The following is a 17452-nucleotide window of genomic DNA, read 5'->3' on the forward strand; positions in this document are numbered from 1 at the left end:
AAACCCGATAACCAGTTAGTGCAAATGTCATGTCGCTGTCACTAGTCGGGCAGCCATCTTTACCGTCTATAATGACAAGTATTCACTGCTGAAACGCTTCGAATGGGAAACCACTTGATCAACAGGAATCATCTCTTAACTGCTTCTTTCCCTAGAGAACATGGTCATGCCAACGCCGTCGAAAATGGCGATCATATAATCTACTACGTTCGCATCACTCCCTCTCAGTTGAATGAGCAATTTTTACCCCATCTCTATTAAATTTACAGTTCCACCTGAGTAAAATACAACTTATAGTAGAAAAGGTTGGAGAAAGAGGACGGGCAGCAGAAAACCACGGAAGAATTTGCTTTGGGTTCCACTGGTGTGTACGGTAATTTAAATAAAAAAATCTGCATAAGTTGTGACGAGTCGCAGTTTGGCGAAATATGGCGAAGGAATTATCTCTCTATAGCTATAAATACCTTTCATACCTTACTAGATTCATTCTATAGCCATACGTACAATGCATTATATTTATACAAAGACTGCACATTCTATAATAGGTTAGAGACGAGAAAAAAACTCGTCAAAAACCAACAGTGTCTCATTATAATTATACTCAGACGTCACTATCCCAAATCATTTTATATTTAAAATAATTCTTATTTTCGTAAAACTACACAGTTGAAACGTAAAACGTTCCGGAACGAGCTGACATCAGTTTGATATGGAGAAAGTAATGTCAAAACGATCTACCAATTCAGTGCCCTCGAAACCATAGCCTTACATTCATTAGCTTGCCGGAATCGAGTGTCTCTATAATCTTGGAAGCAATCGCAAAAAAAAAAAGCCAGCCAACTACTGTACTGACGAGCAGTTGAATCAGCCTTGTTTGAGACCGATTTTCGGCGCCTCAGATAAAAATAAACAACGTAACTTCTATCCACGAAGCTCTCGTTCCATCCTAATAGCAATCACATGCATAGGAAAGCCGGATGTCGTGCCACTTGTCAGGGAACCAAACTGTATTGTAATTCTACGAATTTCTGTTCGGCTTTAGCTTTAACTGAATCTTTTAATACCGCAATGTACTTGATCTGTTCGGCATCGACTATTATACTTCATCACGCAGTCATAAACGGCTTACTCTCCCGTCACAGTACTACGTCTGTTACCAACGCTCACCAACACTCTTATAGCTGATACGCGCCCTCTTAATTCGTCGTATGCGAACGTATTTTTATCCAGCACTCGATAAACCGAACTCCCTACATTGCTTGCTTAATTCGCTCCCCTCGCATGCCTTCTTCACCACAAAACCAGAAACATTAAGGTACGGAACTTGCCATGCACGTCTGGTCGATTAAGAGCTAGGAAAGGACCTCGCCACCCCGCCTTCCTTTCGTCTCTTCTCATCAACTGATATTTCCATCGTCCTCGCATTCAGAACTATACAGACTATGTCGTCATGCATTTCAATTGTTTGTAAGTACCTGCCCTGATTATTTCTCCTAACTGCTCTTTCTCTTACTTCCAGCTGAATCAACTCTGCTCCTGTCTGATATCGGTCTCCTTACATTCTGTCACAAAAACACATATGCATCCACAGAAGTTTTAAGGTTATTGCTTGCCAAAAAAACATGGAACTTCTCGATCACTTGCTCCATGTCCGCACAACTCCCACTTTTCGAATCCTATAGCCTACAATAACGGCACTGAAAACGCACCCTCTTCCGTAAACTATTACCTAGCAACACCTCTCCAATAATAGCTAGTCCTTTTTCACGCCTTCCTTTTGCAATATCATGACTCTCATTCTTTTATTAAATTGGTCCCTCTTTGTGTTTCTGTCGTTAGCTTTTACTTCTCGTTTCAGTACGGCTGTTCATTCTTTTATAGCTCATATGTCATTTGTGTTCAGTCCCCCGTTTGCTGTGCGATGTTTTTTCTTGTTCTAAAGCCCCTCATAGGCAATATAGTATCCTTACGATGGTGCGTAATGCGTTTACAAATTTGCATTTATTATATATACGTACTATGCCAAATACCACAGAACGCCACACCATAGTTCAGACACGACTGGATTATCATTCTTTAAGTATAAGAAATAAAATGGTTAGCTAACTAATGCATTCAAGCTGAAGTTTGAATTGTAATACATATTAAAATGCATTAATCATATATGCATTGTATAGCTATAGAAGAATTCTATAAGTGAATTACATTGTACAGCTTGAGGAAAATTACGAGGAAAATTCCCCTCTTGCGCCCCAATAAAATATATGTGCATGCATCTAATTATACGGTACACTTATCAATATCGTCTGTGTCGCTGCCACAGCTGCTTTCTCGTTAACTGTTTTACGATACGAGAATATATAGATTACTTCCACGCACACCTTGGATTTGATACATGAAAGAAAACCTTTACAGAATGCAAAAATAATGTTAAGAAGCTAAATAACATTACCTGATAACAAAGGAAGATGTTTCATACAGCAAGCGTCACAATTACATATTTTTGCGATTGTCAAATCTTGTGATCTGTAAGAAAATTACCACGACAGCACAAAACATTGATCTCGTCATCATCTCTAGCGGTGGTATTCAGTACAACAGTCTTTTTGCCTCACTTCTTGCTGACACATATATATATATATGGTCCTGAATTGCAAACCTGCCGTACCTCCTCCAAGACAAGACTATACATATCAACAGTCCAGTTTTGTTTTATTGACAATCACCAAGTGACACGTTGGACTTACAACCACTGGACACGTACCGATAGTAGCAATCGAGTGCACGCCTCATCTTTTCCTCTTCTAGCTTTCTTTTGTCTTTATTTTTCTTTTTTTTTTTTTTTCTTTTTTTTTTTTTTTCTTTTTCTTTTTTACTCTCTTTTTTTATCAGTAAAGGTTCCATCTGCTCTCTTGTCACGACGGTTACCCGTCACATAAATCAGAGGTCATGCACCTGCAGAACACGTAAAAATTCCATGTCTTAGATAAATTAGACACGTTCATTTATGTTGATTACAAACTATAAAAGTGCTTCTTACTTCTAGACTTATACGCGTGTCATTACGCCGCTTCAAACCTAAAACACAATTCTTGTGCGCAAAATCGATACCACTCAAGTACGTTCTAATTTGCTGATCTAGATGTCAGTCTCATGCAGCGCAGTCGCGTATGAACTGAGTCTGTAAGTTTGTTTGGACACGTTCAGCCATTGCAGCCACTAATTGTCTTCGAAACTCGCAAGGTCACACCTATATATACGTATATCGTCTCAGTCTTCGGTGGATTCAAGGAAGATGTCATTCAAAAAACGTCTTTAGGTTGCTTTCTCACTTTCTAATCTGAACATTCTATGTTTCTTTATAAACTCCTCCACCTCAATGTGAATCACGTTTCGTAAAATAATAAACGACTAATCCGCAGATTAGAAATCTTAGATTAGTAAATCGCTAGAAAATCAGATAACGAATTTTAAAATAAGTTAATATTTTTCACACTGGTTTAAGATGAGATCGTTTTAAAGAGAGATTTACCTCAGTTCGCACTCAAGAAGTGGAAGTATGCTAACAGTTTCCAAGACCGTATTAATCCTGGTCTGGAAAAGCAGGTAACCTAGAAAACAGTCTTTTTGAACTATTCATTTTTAAAGTATCAAACTGAAAACACTGGTAACAGCTAGCGAGTCTTCCTGACAAAAGCAGTATATGCGGCGCGCGTGCTTGTAACACTCAGTTTCTTACGTCACAATGTCGAGGCAAGGTGATGTCATGCAGGGAAGAAACGACGAAGTCAAACAAAAAGCTTTAGATGACGGCGTTCAGAACAAAATCAATGATGTTCAAGCGCCTCATTTATAAAGTACGATAATTTTTACTAATGTTGCACACGTAACAGAACTCAAAATGGCAGTCACATCATCGCTATAAGAACGGGAATGTAGTTACCGGCTATTGACGAACACGCTTGATTGAAACTCATGCTAATAAGACCTACATTAAAAGGCAATCTCTGCGCTCACAACGCAGTTAGAGCTTGTCAAAGAAACACAATAATTGTAAATAGTTCGTCGAACAGGAAAATCAATAATCAGAATCTCATCACCTCATGAACACAGAAAGCAAAGACCAAATGATCTGTAGTGGAAGTCCTTTAATTGAGTAGCTCTATAGCAGCCTCTCCTGCAAATGCGACGCTAATGTATCGTGCAGTTACTAAACAATAAATATAAATCAATCAATTCAAATCTATGTTTATGTATGTTATAAAGGTTGTCACTAAGAATTTTTGTGGAAATCATCCTTATAACTCTCTCCCAACCCCCCCATGTTTATGTTCACTTCATTTAAAGTCTGCATAACTTTAAAAAACTCCACGATTTTAATCACCGTATTTCTATACGAAACAAGGCAATCAGTGTCGTATGTATGGCAGATTAGGTTATTTTAGCTTATTGTACGACTCAAATTAGGTAAATTATGTGACGTCATTTAAGAGTATATTGAACAAAATATTAATAAGCGAATCCAGCATAAAACCATTGTGCTCTTCTCGCAGTGGAAATAATTACCAATGGGCGGAATTGTTAAGGTCAGCTCCGGATTTGCTGTCATGATGACAAGTATTACACTTGCTGTGATCTGCTGTCCATATACTGTCACTGTAGAACCGCCGATTAGGAAACTAGTCCGTTTTAGCAGGACGTAATTAACCACCCGCTCATTGATGAGTCCTGATGGCAGATTTATGTAACAATCAACATTATTGTTTTGATAATCCAACGAAATTCTTTGTTTTCTCCTTTATTCTGGTGATCACATAACCTGTCACCTGAGAGTCTGGACTAGCTTCAGAGTGGAGTGATCTCATTCTGCAAAAGAAAATATAAATTCTGTGTGACCAATTCTTTGTTTGCCTTGTTTGACAATTTTATGTCTGATAACGAAACCGTTTCTGTGACCATCAAGTTGCGTCAACATTTAAAAACAAAACAATGTTTTAAAAATATAACCAAATAATTGCATTTAGTTATTATTGTAAAAAATTAGTACAGAAGGTGCAACAGCGAAACCTAACATTTGCATCTATGTGACGATGTCAGATTAGGGATTAAAACAGGGGAAATGGCTTTCTGCTCCTTACCTGCTGCGCCATGACTTCATGGGACTAAACAGAGAAAGAAACCTCTTTGACTACTTGCATAGTCAGCTAACACTCAGACGCTGCACCAAGCCACTGGTGGTCTCCCTACCACTGTCAGCTCTCAATGCACTCCCACTGAGGTGTTCTCACATTGCAGACCATCGTATCCTTGTTTTTGAAGACGTTGACATTCCAGCTTCAGGTTGACATTCTCGCTCTCGAAGACAGATCGTCCAGCCCGTCTGCTGTGCTTTCGTTGTCACTGGTGCATGTAACCCACTTCGCTGTTCCGCTTCCTGTCGATAGTAATCGCGTCTGCTGATCCAGGGTTGTAGACCCAGAGTATGTTGACCGCACGTTGAGTCGTTGCTGATGTGAGGTCAACGCGACAGTCCGGTTCATCGTCGGAGCTGGCATCCATGGTGTACAGCGAAGGATGCGAACCTAATGCACTGATGGGTCAAGCGGCGGCTTTCTCCATGGACTCGGCACCAGGCTGCTCCTGCGTCTGCCGTTCACGACCTGTTCCGGGCGGAAAACACATATCGCATACAAGGCTATGATGAAGAACTCATTAAAAAGCCCTTTGATTCTAAGAACTTCCTCGTTTGTGCAGTCGCTGTGGACTCTCGCATTATGCATAGGTGGTGTGTTTAGGTACATGGTCAGGGTGTGGTGGAAAGAAAATGAGATGGCGATGTTGTAGCGATATAATGCATTAAGAAAAATAAAGACCAGCAGCTTTTAATTAACATTAACGTCTAGGTGTAACACAAGAGTCAAATCTTTAAAACCAGCCAGCCAGTCTCATCGCTGCTCATCACGAGGCTCGCATTACATACCTGTTAGCCCGCATGCGTTGATCTCGTTTTCTGTAGCCCCGTACTTCCGGCACAGACCTTGCAGCTGCTTCACCTCAGTCTGCAGACAACAAAAGCATGACAATAATTCACATTATGCACTCACAACAAATGTGAGCACGGCTGACACCTGCAGATATCCTGTCATCACTCTGGTCCTCATTACCGACACTTTGAGCTTGGCAACGCGAAAAGAAAATTATAACTCGCTTCAGGCACCATTCATGGTGAGTGACGAACACTACCTGTCTAGCCTTATAAGAAAGGTTTCAGCCAAACCAGCTTCTAAGAATTTAGAAATTCTAAATCTGACACATTTGTAATGGTTTGTATTATCGTATACACACGTCTGTCTGAGAGCTATACGTCTGTGAAGAGAACTGTTTAATTTAAGCAGACTGCTACCATTAGAGTTTTATGTGTATTCTTGTGTACTGCGTGCGCACGTATGTAAGTCTTTACCTTGTATGATGTGGCTTTGAGAGTTGTCTCCTTACTCCGTTTAGCGGACAGCCGCAGCCTCTGCTTTATGATTTTTAACTGCACGTGGTCCTTCTCCTGGATGACCAGCACGAAACCTGATGAGACACGGTGTCACGTAAGTGCATTTTCACCACTTGGTTGGATTATAAGTACTGTATATGATATGCAGTGGCGTAACCGAAAAGCATTCAAGTAAATGTGTGCAAATGTTTAAAAAAATTGAAATTCGAGTGAGGGGATATGTTCAAAAACAAGTTTACGGTAAAAAAAAAGAGAGATAGGTCATTCTCTGGAGACTCAGAGAAGTCTGCGTGGCGAAACAAATTACTCACTATTTACAATCCTGACCACACGCCACGGAAGTATATATATCAATAATGTGGCAGCTTCTTCTCGTGGTTGATCCCAGATGCCTTGCCAGAAGTAGACGTCAAGAACCCATGAGGAAGACACGATGAAGGCATCAAACACCTGTTGACAAGATAACCGTCGTCTAGTAACGCTAAACTACATTTACATCTCTAAAGCTCTATTTTTTGTTTAAATATATCAGTCTTCAGTTTTAGCTAATACTGCATGTACTAGACAATCTGACCATTAGTAAAAGCTTTGTCTTATTTTAAACATAGCTTCTTTGATCCAAGCGATAAAGTTTATTTTCACCTCTCCTCAATGCCAAAGGCATATTTATCAACGCATAAATACAACAGAAAAAGAAAGATTTAAGGACTGTTTTTGCCAAAAATGCCTTCCAAAAACTGAATATTATTGTTAGTGTCACATACACAAAACTTTCATTGTTGACAAATACTATACTGTTTTATGATAAAAATTCTGCACAGGTAAGTATATAAATTGTTTAAACTACAAAACATTACCTCCAGCTTGTGATGAAGCATTTTCTTCCCCATCGCAATTACTTTCAGGAGAGTCTGAAACAAACACATACAATATATATATATTATCACGAATGTGTTTATGCATGAAGTGGTATGCCTCATCGAATCCGCTTATACACGTTTCGTTAAGCAGTTAAATATAAATTTCTGTTATCGACACAAAATTATTAGTGCTGAATAAGGATGTGTTATGTTTGCGCATGCGTGCCTCATGAAAGGTCCAAGTATTCTACTTTTTGGGAAACGATAGAGATGGTATTGCCTTATTCAAAAATAACTGTTCGGTTGGTCATGTCCTCGCAGGAAACGTTATTATATAATTCTCTGTGGTATGTAACTGGTCGTACAGCCAATTTCTCATAACTTATCACGGTAAAGGTGTATAACTGGAAAATGGACAGAATCTATTCTACTATCTTTGCATAAAAAAGGAGGCTTAAACAGTCCTGGGAATTTTCGAGGAATATGTCTATGTGCTGTGGAAATGCTAGGGAAGATGACATTTATTTTGTACTTGTCTGCCCATCCTTAGGTAGCCTAAGAATGAAAATTAGCGATTCGTAAATATTGTAGATACGAAGTATATTCAGACTTTTGTTGCTTTTTTCATAAAAATTAAAATTATGAAAATTACATGCAGAAGATTGTGTATTTTGTGTATAAAGAGCAGTGTCCTCAGTGGAAAGACATTCATCGTATCACTTAACAGATTTAAAATCTTGCCTTTATGCTGTATCATGTTATGTACATCGTTTTCGTGTTATTCTACACGCTGCATACACTTTTAAAGAGGCCAAGGCCCTACTTAATAAAGAAATAAATAAAAATTATTTCCCTGATGTGTGTGAATATCTGTTTCATGTAATGGCCGATGCATTTCAATTCACACTACCCTTCACAACATCAATTATTTTTCAGACGTCTTTTCTGTTTATAATTTTATGTTCTCAAGAAAAGCACGTCTTCGATACGATGATAAATCGATGAATAAAGGACCGAAGATGGAATTCCCAGTTTAGGAAAAAATAAAGCGCTAAGTGGCATTTGAGTTATAAAGCTCAGCTAAAGCTCATGTGACCATGCACGTGATCACTGCAACTTACGTGCAACTTACCTCCAGAAGAAGGAAGGAGAGGATTACCATCGACCCGATGTGAAATGAGTGAGTAAGGTGGTTCAGCATTTGATCGTGTTTATCCAAACGCTTGTTGGCCGCTCTTCGGTGCCTAATGTTTGCCAATGGTTGTTTGAAGATTCCAATAGTCATGTGCTCATCGCTTGAGTTACCAGGAATTGGTGAGGAATCACCTGTCATGTTGTCTGACTTTGTAAAGATCCTGTCATGACTAATGTTCTTACTAAGAGAACTGAGCAGGATGTCCTTTCGATGTGACGCCAATTTATCGTTGATGTCCTGCAGGTCTTCCACCGTCGAATTCAAGAAAGGAAGGTTTTCCTTTAGCAATGGCGTTAGAGTACCGTTAAGTTCCTTCCAATTAGTTAGAGTCTCTGTGAAAAGATTAAAAAAACACAATTACCAGGTAACAGCACACAAGTATTTCGCTAGATTTCTGAATGAGCTCTTGTGGTGGCGGAAAAAGACAATTTTGGGACACCTGGAGCTGTATTCTGAAGATTGATTGCTCTACAAATAATGTGGCTGCATGTGTATAATGCATGTTCCTTCCTGATACTTCCTCGATACTCAAAATAGGTTAAACGCAATAAAAGTTTTTCTCAGATTCATAAATAGAGATTGAAATAAATATAGAAACCACTAGCTTATATATGAATAATATTACTAAGCAAGAATACTACTAACGTATAATATCAAATTATATGTAAATATTATATGTACAGGAATTATAGGTAAATATGTATAATTATATAATTATATATATAAGAATACCAGTGATTGTAATAGTTCTTTGTTTTAGTTTAGAATACCTTTTTATCTAAATTATGTAAAAAATTTGTACATTAGACTATGTAATTATTAATGTTAATTTTTGGTAATTTATAACTAATATCTAAACTTTAAAATCAGACTCTGTTTGAGGTTGGGGGGAAATTTTCAAGCAAAAGAAATGGAACAATTTTTATTTCTGCGTTCTCCACGGGGCTATGAAAATGAATTTGATTTTTGTATTGTGGAATTCACATGATGTTTTCTTCCAAAGTTGGTTTTAATTACATCAGCTTGGTATTTTGGGGAGGTGGCTAAGGAGGCAGATAACACAAAGTAAATTCATCTGCTGTTTTGGAGAGATGGAGTCTTTAGAAGATGATATCGCGCATTAGAAGGAAAAAAAAACTAAGTTTTTGCTGTGGGTTGGTTGCTTTTCTACCCTCATTTATGACTGTATAAAAACCTTTTACAGAATAATAATCAAATCTCGCAAAGCATATTTACCTGAAATGCATAAACATGATTGCACAGTATAATCGCAGACCGTTAAGCTGCAGTTCACATTTATGCTAATAATGTATATTTTCCTCTAGTCCAGTGTTGTGTACTTTTTCGTTACTTTTATTGTTAGAAAGTCACAAATACTCTTAGAAAGGATCCGAACTTGCCTGAAGTATTGTACATCAAATTTTTAACATTTCTATCAACATCGGCAAAGTCACAAAAAGAAACTAGAAACAGCGTGGCCTGTCCTCTTGACTTTTTCTTTTTTTTAATTCGCCAACGATATCCCAGGTGTTCGTCCACTCATGCGTGAAGGAGATGGAGATTTGTGGGGAGAAACAGAGGAGCATTGTGAGTTAGGACTGAATTACAAATCACGCACTCGCTGTGGGTGTGTCACCTATTCTGTATCTACTTTATACCCAACACAGCACAGGCCTGCTTCAAGGAAACTGCCATCTGTTAAATATGAAATGAAAGCACAAATGGTATGCAAATGTGAGTGACAAGAGCTCAGTTTTTGACCAGTTGCTTTTCGTAATTTTTTAGTAGCTTCTTCATGGCTGAGGACTGATTGTATTGTAGGATTTTTTTCAAGATTCAAGATTCTTTATTCCTTACGCCTCTCCAGTGTCCTGATATATTTAAAATTTAGTCTTCCGCTTCACATACAATGTAAAGCCTATAAATGCTTTCATCTGTTACAGCAGAGTACCTCCGACCTAAGCCTGTGTGCGCGAGCAGCCTGCCCTGCCCTCTTGCCCTGCCCTGCCCTGCCAGCAGCGGGGCACGCCCTTGCTATGCGAGTAGCGTAGTCTTGTCCAGCTCGGCGTCACCTCGTTTTGTCCCGCAAATAAATCAGTTGTAACGTTTTGACAATGAGAAATGACGATGACAAATGACACACACACATCTTAGCATTCTTGTGTCTTACCATTCACAATGAGAAGGTCGCAGATGACCTGGCCCATGACACAGGCGGCATCGAGTGCTGCCAGCGTGCACACAACAATGAGCGCCACGTGTGTGTGTAGGAGAGTGGACATGCGCTTGCGGCATCTGCACCACAAAGACAGTATAGTTTTAAAACATTCGGGCATCGTCAAAAAATGGCTTAATTACTCCATGTGAAATGACTCAAGTGCAACCATGTAGAACGCTTTACCTTTATCGAGAAATCTTGTGTGGAAAAAATGACCAATTTTAACTTGAAAGATTCACTTCTCAGTGCGAGCACTACAAATACGCTTTTTGTAAATGTGTTTGCATATGCATTCTATTTGAAACAGATTTGTTAACTTTGATAATTCAGTTTGCTTACATTACTTTCCATTTACACAAGTCACTAATCAAGACAGTTAAAGGTACAAAAGAAATATTGGTTAGCAGGTCATAACACTAAATATCATCCAGCAGCCCTGTAAAGATAACACAGAGGAAGAAGCCCGGCGAAACATGCATGATAGAAGAGCTATAAAACATCACTTTTGTTTATTGTAGCTCAACATCTATCACTAAAACAAAAATAAACATAAATACTATTGTATAGAAAACTTGAAAAGTATATTTCTCTAAGAGGTTGGATACTTGTCTTTCTTAATTTCTTCATGTGAACTGTACGATACCAAAGATCTTAGCGGTCGGTGCCTACTGGTATCTAGTATGATATTATACATGAGTTATGCCGTAGTGTGAGAAATCAGTTATAACAAAACCATTTCAAATTTTATGCTTGTAATGCATTTAAAGGGTATAAATCATCTGACTGAGAATAAAGAAGGAATTAGTTAAGGTTTAGGCAGTGCAAAGTTACCAGCAACAACTGTAGTACAATGAAAAATCGCAATCCTCTGAGTAATGAAACATTAAACTCAAAGAGATGCTATAAAGATACAAGGGCAGCCTTTTCGAAATAAAACAGATAGTATGACCTTTGAGGTGGACTGCCTGGTTGTTTAATTTTCTCATTAACATAAAGACAGCATAAAAAAGGCTGCAAAATAAATCACGAAAAGCAAAACACAAACTGCATTTGCAACGAATACAAATATTTGTAACTTATTACATTTCCACAATATATGTAAAGCATTGATTAAAACAATCTGAGAATAAAGTCTACTTCTGTTTTTGTAAACATCTAACCTTTGACTTCTTTTCCAGCTAGGCCTTTTCTCTCGTTTATACTCTTCAGTCGATGTCATAGCTGTGTCGTAGGAATCCGATCGAGTGTGAGACTTATCACGGAGGTCTTCTGTTCTATCCTGTAATGATGCACTTGCTTCTTCCTTGGTTCCTCTTACACAACACTGTCATCAGCAAGTCTGGACTGCCTCCTTCTCTGTCCTGCGCCGAGTTTTGACGACTCCTCCACATTCCATTAATGTACATCTCCACAATCAATCACACGGTCATCCGCCTGACAACTTTGGAGTTTCCGTCATCATATTGTCATTACGTTGACCACTCGAGAGAACCCACAGCCCACACCCCTCGCAAGTCTTCAGCCAATAAGGAGCAGCATATTGAGGAAGTCAGGCAAGGTGTGTCTTAGCTGCTATTTTGGAGAATTAAGATTATGAAAGACAACTGACAAGAATGATCTCTTTCATACAAAGCTTCCCCTCTTCCTTTCTCCCGCTCCCCTGCTTGACATGCGACATACATGGCCAGGACACGAGCTGCCCATGTACAAGCATACGTAAATCACATGAAACGGGTCCTGGTAAAGAAAAGAAAACTTGCTTCTCAAGTCAGAAAACCTAAAAGAGTTTAGGTTGATGTCTTATCGTGTAAGACATTTTGTAGTGAACTGGATGTGACATCTGATGTCATCATATGTTATCAAAAGTCAGTGAAATTTTATATTTACTAAAAAAATCACACCAAACATAACGGTCACGTTAGTAATAGCAAATGTACGTTTTGGGGGCTACTGATTGATAAGAACTCTAATTATCAATAATTTTATCAGAAAAAGGAAGGCTAAAACAACCGGCAATCTTGACTGGGGTGACTTGTAAGTCCCTTGCATTTTGTGATGGGGAGCCCTGACAAAAATGTGTGGTCAAAGGAAGATAATGCTTAGATGGACATTATAAAACATTTAATGAAAATTAAGTTACACAGATTGTGAAAGTAACTTCAGCAGACACTGAAAGAAGAAAGAAGGCAAAGTGTACTGGTGTGAAAGAGCAGCAATAATAATGAGGATGTTCAGTCCCTAGACACACTAATCTTAATCAGGAAATGGTTACTCCCTTCAACATCCAGTGAGTCAACTGACAAACTGTCACGCGAGTGAAAACTAACCCGTGACACAGAGTAACAATGCTACAGTCTCTGCGGTCAGATAGTTGCTCTATAAGCAAATAAGTACTACTCTGACAAGGTGTAGACAGACTGAGTAGGGATATACAGCTCGCAATGGCTTTTACCAGTTAACCCCATTTTTCACCTGCTGTCAGCGAGTTCTACCTCTGCCCTCCCAGAAGGATTAGGTGTCTGATTTTTTTTCAAGGAGATAAGAGGCTGCAGAAGAAAAATAGTCTCTTCTTTAATGTACAGAACTGTTTTACCGATACAGAAATACTGACATCGCTATCATTGTCTCCACTTCGAGGCACAGAGACACAGAACAGCTGATGCATTTCCGCTTTCGTTCTAATATAAAAGAGTGTATAATGCCATAATGGAAAAAGACAAAGAAAGATTTACAAAGCCAAAGTTTAAGAAAATTAAAAGTGTGGACTGAGCAACTAGTTTGCAGTCGAAGCGACTTATGCATTTCTATCGCCAACTTCACTTGTACCTCGAGGCCGGGTCTTAAGCCAAGAGGGCAAGACTCGGGAGGAAGGACGCTTGGGTTACAGAACAGGAGCAAGGGGGCGAGTCAGTGACGATCGAGGAACTGTCGGGACGGCCTGCTGTCGCCATGGAGGCCATGGCTATGTGACCAGGGCTTGAACTACCTGTGAGAGGACGTGCATTCCCTCTGAGAGGTAGACGTTCCACCCCAAGGCCAGAGGTCGTCATTCTCAAAGGAGGAGAACGTCTGTTGGGTTCGCTGCACTCCAAAGAACCGGAGAACTTTGCTTAAAGGTGGTGTTCGTTCGTCGGCTGTACGTGGTATCGCAGTCGTCAAAGACACCACGTGTGTGTCCCTGGACTGGGTGCGACAGACATATGACGTCGCTCTCTGACGTGGTTGGCGGATCGGCCGGGAAGGACGACGGACAGGGGGAGCAACACTTTCGAGAGAAAGTCATGAGTGCCGTAACTGTCGGGTGAAGTATTCGGGCCGAAGTGTCATCGCACCGCGAGACCACTTACGGGTCGTCAAAGGTCGGCCCAGCTTTTATGTGCATCAGGTGGTTAAAAATAGAAGAGAGGAGCATAAACAAAAAACACAAAGTAGAGTTCGTGAAAAGAGCGAAACGAAAAGGTAATGAGGGTTGTTAGTAAGGTAAAATATCAATGAAAAAAAACAAAACAACAACAACCACCAAACACCAGCACACACTGAGGAACAGTACTGTTAGAGTTCTTGCCCCTGAGGCCTTCAGGCCTGAAGTTAGACGTAGACACTGTGCACTCTGTTGACACTGTCGCCTTCACTTTCTGTGGCCTTACGCAATTCTTTCGAGCTGACCTCCACTGCACTGTCTGTCCGATGTGTCCCGAGACCCTTTGCTGGTCCACAGTCCGAGCTGCCTCGCTGACCATACAACGCAGGACCGAACAATGAAGGTGAAGGAACGAAGAAATGAATGGAGGACGAAACAGAACGGTTGAGACTCCAGCACGAGGTTGACATGATCACATGAAGAATGTAAGATGAAAAAGATGATAATGACGATAAAGATGATAAAGATGATAAAACTGTCAGAACTAACAAAAAACGCGCACAAAACAAACCGCGGAGAAAAGAAAGAACAACTGTCACTAGGTGTCTTATAATGAAACAATAAACTTCCCCATCCAAGACCCACCTATAGCTAAGACCTAATGTAGCCCTATTGAGTTCTCCTTTCAAAATTGAACCAACGAAAAAGGGTGCGCGCTCAAAGCGCTACCTAGCAGACATATCTCTAAATCAACAGTCAACGGGTACTCTATTACAGCCCTCTCTTAGCAACAACAACAACAAAATTGACAATAGGAATAAGTTGCGTGCAGGAGAGATGAGAAATAGAAAAGCAGCACATCACTGACCATAACTGAACTAAAGCCCCATATAAAGTATGCAGGGATGGGCAAGCTACTTTTAATTTGTAGCCGGCTAGGCTACAGCTACTTTTTTTCAAAATGTAGCCGGCTACACTACAGCTACAATTTTCCAAAAAGTAGCCAGCTACTTTGGGCTACTTTTAAAATGTAGCCAGCTTCTTTTGGCTACTTTTAAAGCGTGATGTTATAACAAGTTAGCTGTAGCAATATACACAAACATCAAACATACACACTAAACACTATTACTTGCTTTACAAAGTTTTTATTATAATAATGAAACGGAGAACTGCGATATACCGACAATTTTATTTAGTGAATCCATAAATGCTTTCATTCATTCCTTGCACCCTTCCTCCCCCGGCCTTTTTCACACAATAAGTACACGTATTTTACGATTATATTAAACATTTCTGGATATTTTTCCTCATCCTGTTTTAGTGACAAAAGAAATTATATACGTTTTCCGATAAACATTTGTTTTCTATAACTATTTGTTCCCTATTACTTAGAAATGAAAACTAAACAGATGCTTAAGTATCAGGTACCTGGTGGAATTTTCAATAAGTTAGGTTATGTGGTGATGAAAAATGTCAACCTCTTGTGACAATGAACAACAGACCATTGAAATAAATGAGTTTGCATGGAATATAAGTAAACACTGCTTAATCTAATTTAGGCAAGCAGATCATAAGGCATTTTTTTTCTAACACTGACACTGAAAACAAAGAAAGGAACACAAACTGTTTCCAAAAGCTGATAAGGTGAAAGGTATAGTCTAGGCTACAGCTACTCCCCATCCCTGAGTTTATTGTGACACCAACGAGTTTAAAACCTGACCACGCCCACCGCTACCTGAGCAGCTAAGTGCTGTTACTTCTCTCTTCCTTTCCCTCCATCCTCTCTCTGTCTCGGTTCTAGGTGGCTGGCTGGATGCCATAGCAGCTGTAAACAAGCTTGTAGAGATAGTCTGTTATCTCTAAGCATGCATCTGCTCGCAATATTAGACACAGTGGGCCTCAAGACCGTTCTCACAACAGAGAGGCAGCCAAGCTGACTCACAGAGCCTTAATCCTTTTAAACCCACAGGCGGAGAGAAGATGACTTAGTCTTCTTCCGGTGAACAGTTCCACTTGCCCATGTTATTAGAATCACCTTTACCTTTGTGGATTTCGCAGAGTCTAGTGATGTAGATAGAGTCAACACAGGGTGTTTGATATCGCAGGAAGTTTGCATCCCTTTCCTCCAGTCTTCTCTAGTCTTCCTCATCCAGAAGAATGCGGTATTTTGCCTTCCCTGTACACCTGAAGCCCGAGCAGAAACAAGAACGCCCTGAAGCTGAATGTCAAGGAAACAGTTTTTACCAGAGCACGGCGGTATTTTTAAGACCGGTGGCTTCTATTTTTGTGCATGCACACCTGACGGACCCTTTGGGATGAAGGGGTGTTTCGGATTGCGGGTGGATCGTGGCAAAAGTCGCTCGTCTGCATCCCACTGGGTAGGCTATTTTTGGGTGCGGCGCTGAGTCGGAAGGAAGCATATTTTCAGATAGCTTTGGGGCTTGTATTTCACAACAGACCAGGGGAAGATTTTGTTCAGATAGTCAAGACCTATGGGGTAGACATGCACTGGAGAAAGAATCCAGACAGTGCAGAAATATATTGCTTAAGTCTGTGAACACTCCTGACCACGATCCTGCCTTTAGCTGTTCCCTTGTAGTCAATAATCTCTTTCAAATAATAATAATATAAAAAAAACCCTACCAACGACGGCCATCTTAACTGTACATATTAAATCAGAGTTTCGCCATTTAAACATCTTACTTCATGGAAATCAAGAAGATACTTTTCTTTAGTAAACAGGCTTTAAGCATGCGTATTTGAAAAAATTCAACAGCCATGTAAGTTCTTGACAGTCATCCAAGACTTATCCTATTTGCTTAGTTTTCTCTTAATGGTTGCTGTCTGGACTGCCTGAGATCATATTTCTTTAAGTCACATACCTCCCAAACCCACCCCTCTGTTGTGCTTCTCCGTTCCCAGAAGGATGCCCACCCATCTGTTTCCTCTCCGCGGGCTGTCGACGATTCTTGAACTAACGACAGTCATGCACTTTGTTGGCTTTGCTATCTGCTTCTTCGGATGCTGAGATAGTGCTGTACACAACAACATAAATCTGAACATTGTGATTATTTGTGGTTCTCCTGTAATGTTTTGTTTATTTTTTTAATGCTTATATTTTTTTTCTCTGACGCTTTGCATATCGACTTTCTCTATTCTCTGTGTACACAATATATTTGCTCTCCATTGTTTTATTGCTTCACTGTGTATATATTTCACAGATTTTTCTTCCATAATTTAAGTGTGTAGATCTCATCTGAACTGGCCATGAGTAGTGTCGGTTGTACGATATGTACCTGTAGGATGTTGCCTTCAG

At 39.7% G+C, this 17452-nt stretch overlaps 1 protein-coding gene across 2 annotated transcripts; it reads right to left on the reverse strand.

Moving 5' to 3' along the window:
- Window positions 1-5957: 5957 nt before the first annotated feature.
- On the reverse strand, window positions 5958-16304 carry LOC112560642. Of its 2 annotated transcripts, XM_025232601.1 has the most exons (8): window positions 16178-16304; window positions 11936-12347; window positions 10728-10852; window positions 8495-8889; window positions 7360-7413; window positions 6814-6952; window positions 6461-6576; window positions 5958-6059 (listed from the first exon to the last, which is right to left on the reverse strand). In XM_025232601.1, exons 2-8 carry the CDS (start codon window positions 11992-11994, stop codon window positions 5973-5975), a joined length of 975 nt encoding a protein of 324 aa, XP_025088386.1. In that variant the 5' UTR covers window positions 11995-12347; window positions 16178-16304; the 3' UTR covers window positions 5958-5972. The 2 variants fall into 2 exon arrangements, with proteins under 2 accessions (XP_025088386.1, XP_025088385.1); XM_025232600.1 differs by lacking the exon at window positions 16178-16304 and having other exon boundaries at window positions 11936-14643.
- Window positions 16305-17452: the final 1148 nt, after the last annotated feature.

This window comes from Pomacea canaliculata, linkage group LG3 (genome assembly GCF_003073045.1).
Source record: "Pomacea canaliculata isolate SZHN2017 linkage group LG3, ASM307304v1, whole genome shotgun sequence".
In the NCBI taxonomy this organism is placed as follows: domain Eukaryota; kingdom Metazoa; phylum Mollusca; class Gastropoda; order Architaenioglossa; family Ampullariidae; genus Pomacea; species Pomacea canaliculata.

Bases quoted from the DNA above. Each gene is read 5' to 3' on its own strand.
- LOC112560642 (XM_025232601.1), bottom strand. From the start codon at position 11,994: ATGACATCGACTGAAGAGTATAAACGAGAGAAAAGGCCTAGCTGGAAA. The intron at 10,853-11,935 runs GTTAGATGTTTA...TTTGTGGTGCAG, and splicing joins AGCTGGAAAAGAAGTCAAAG to ATGCCGCAAGCGCATGTCCA. The intron at 6,060-6,460 runs GTAAAGACTTAC...TGTTGTCTGCAG, and splicing joins TCAAAGCCACATCATACAAG to ACTGAGGTGAAGCAGCTGCA.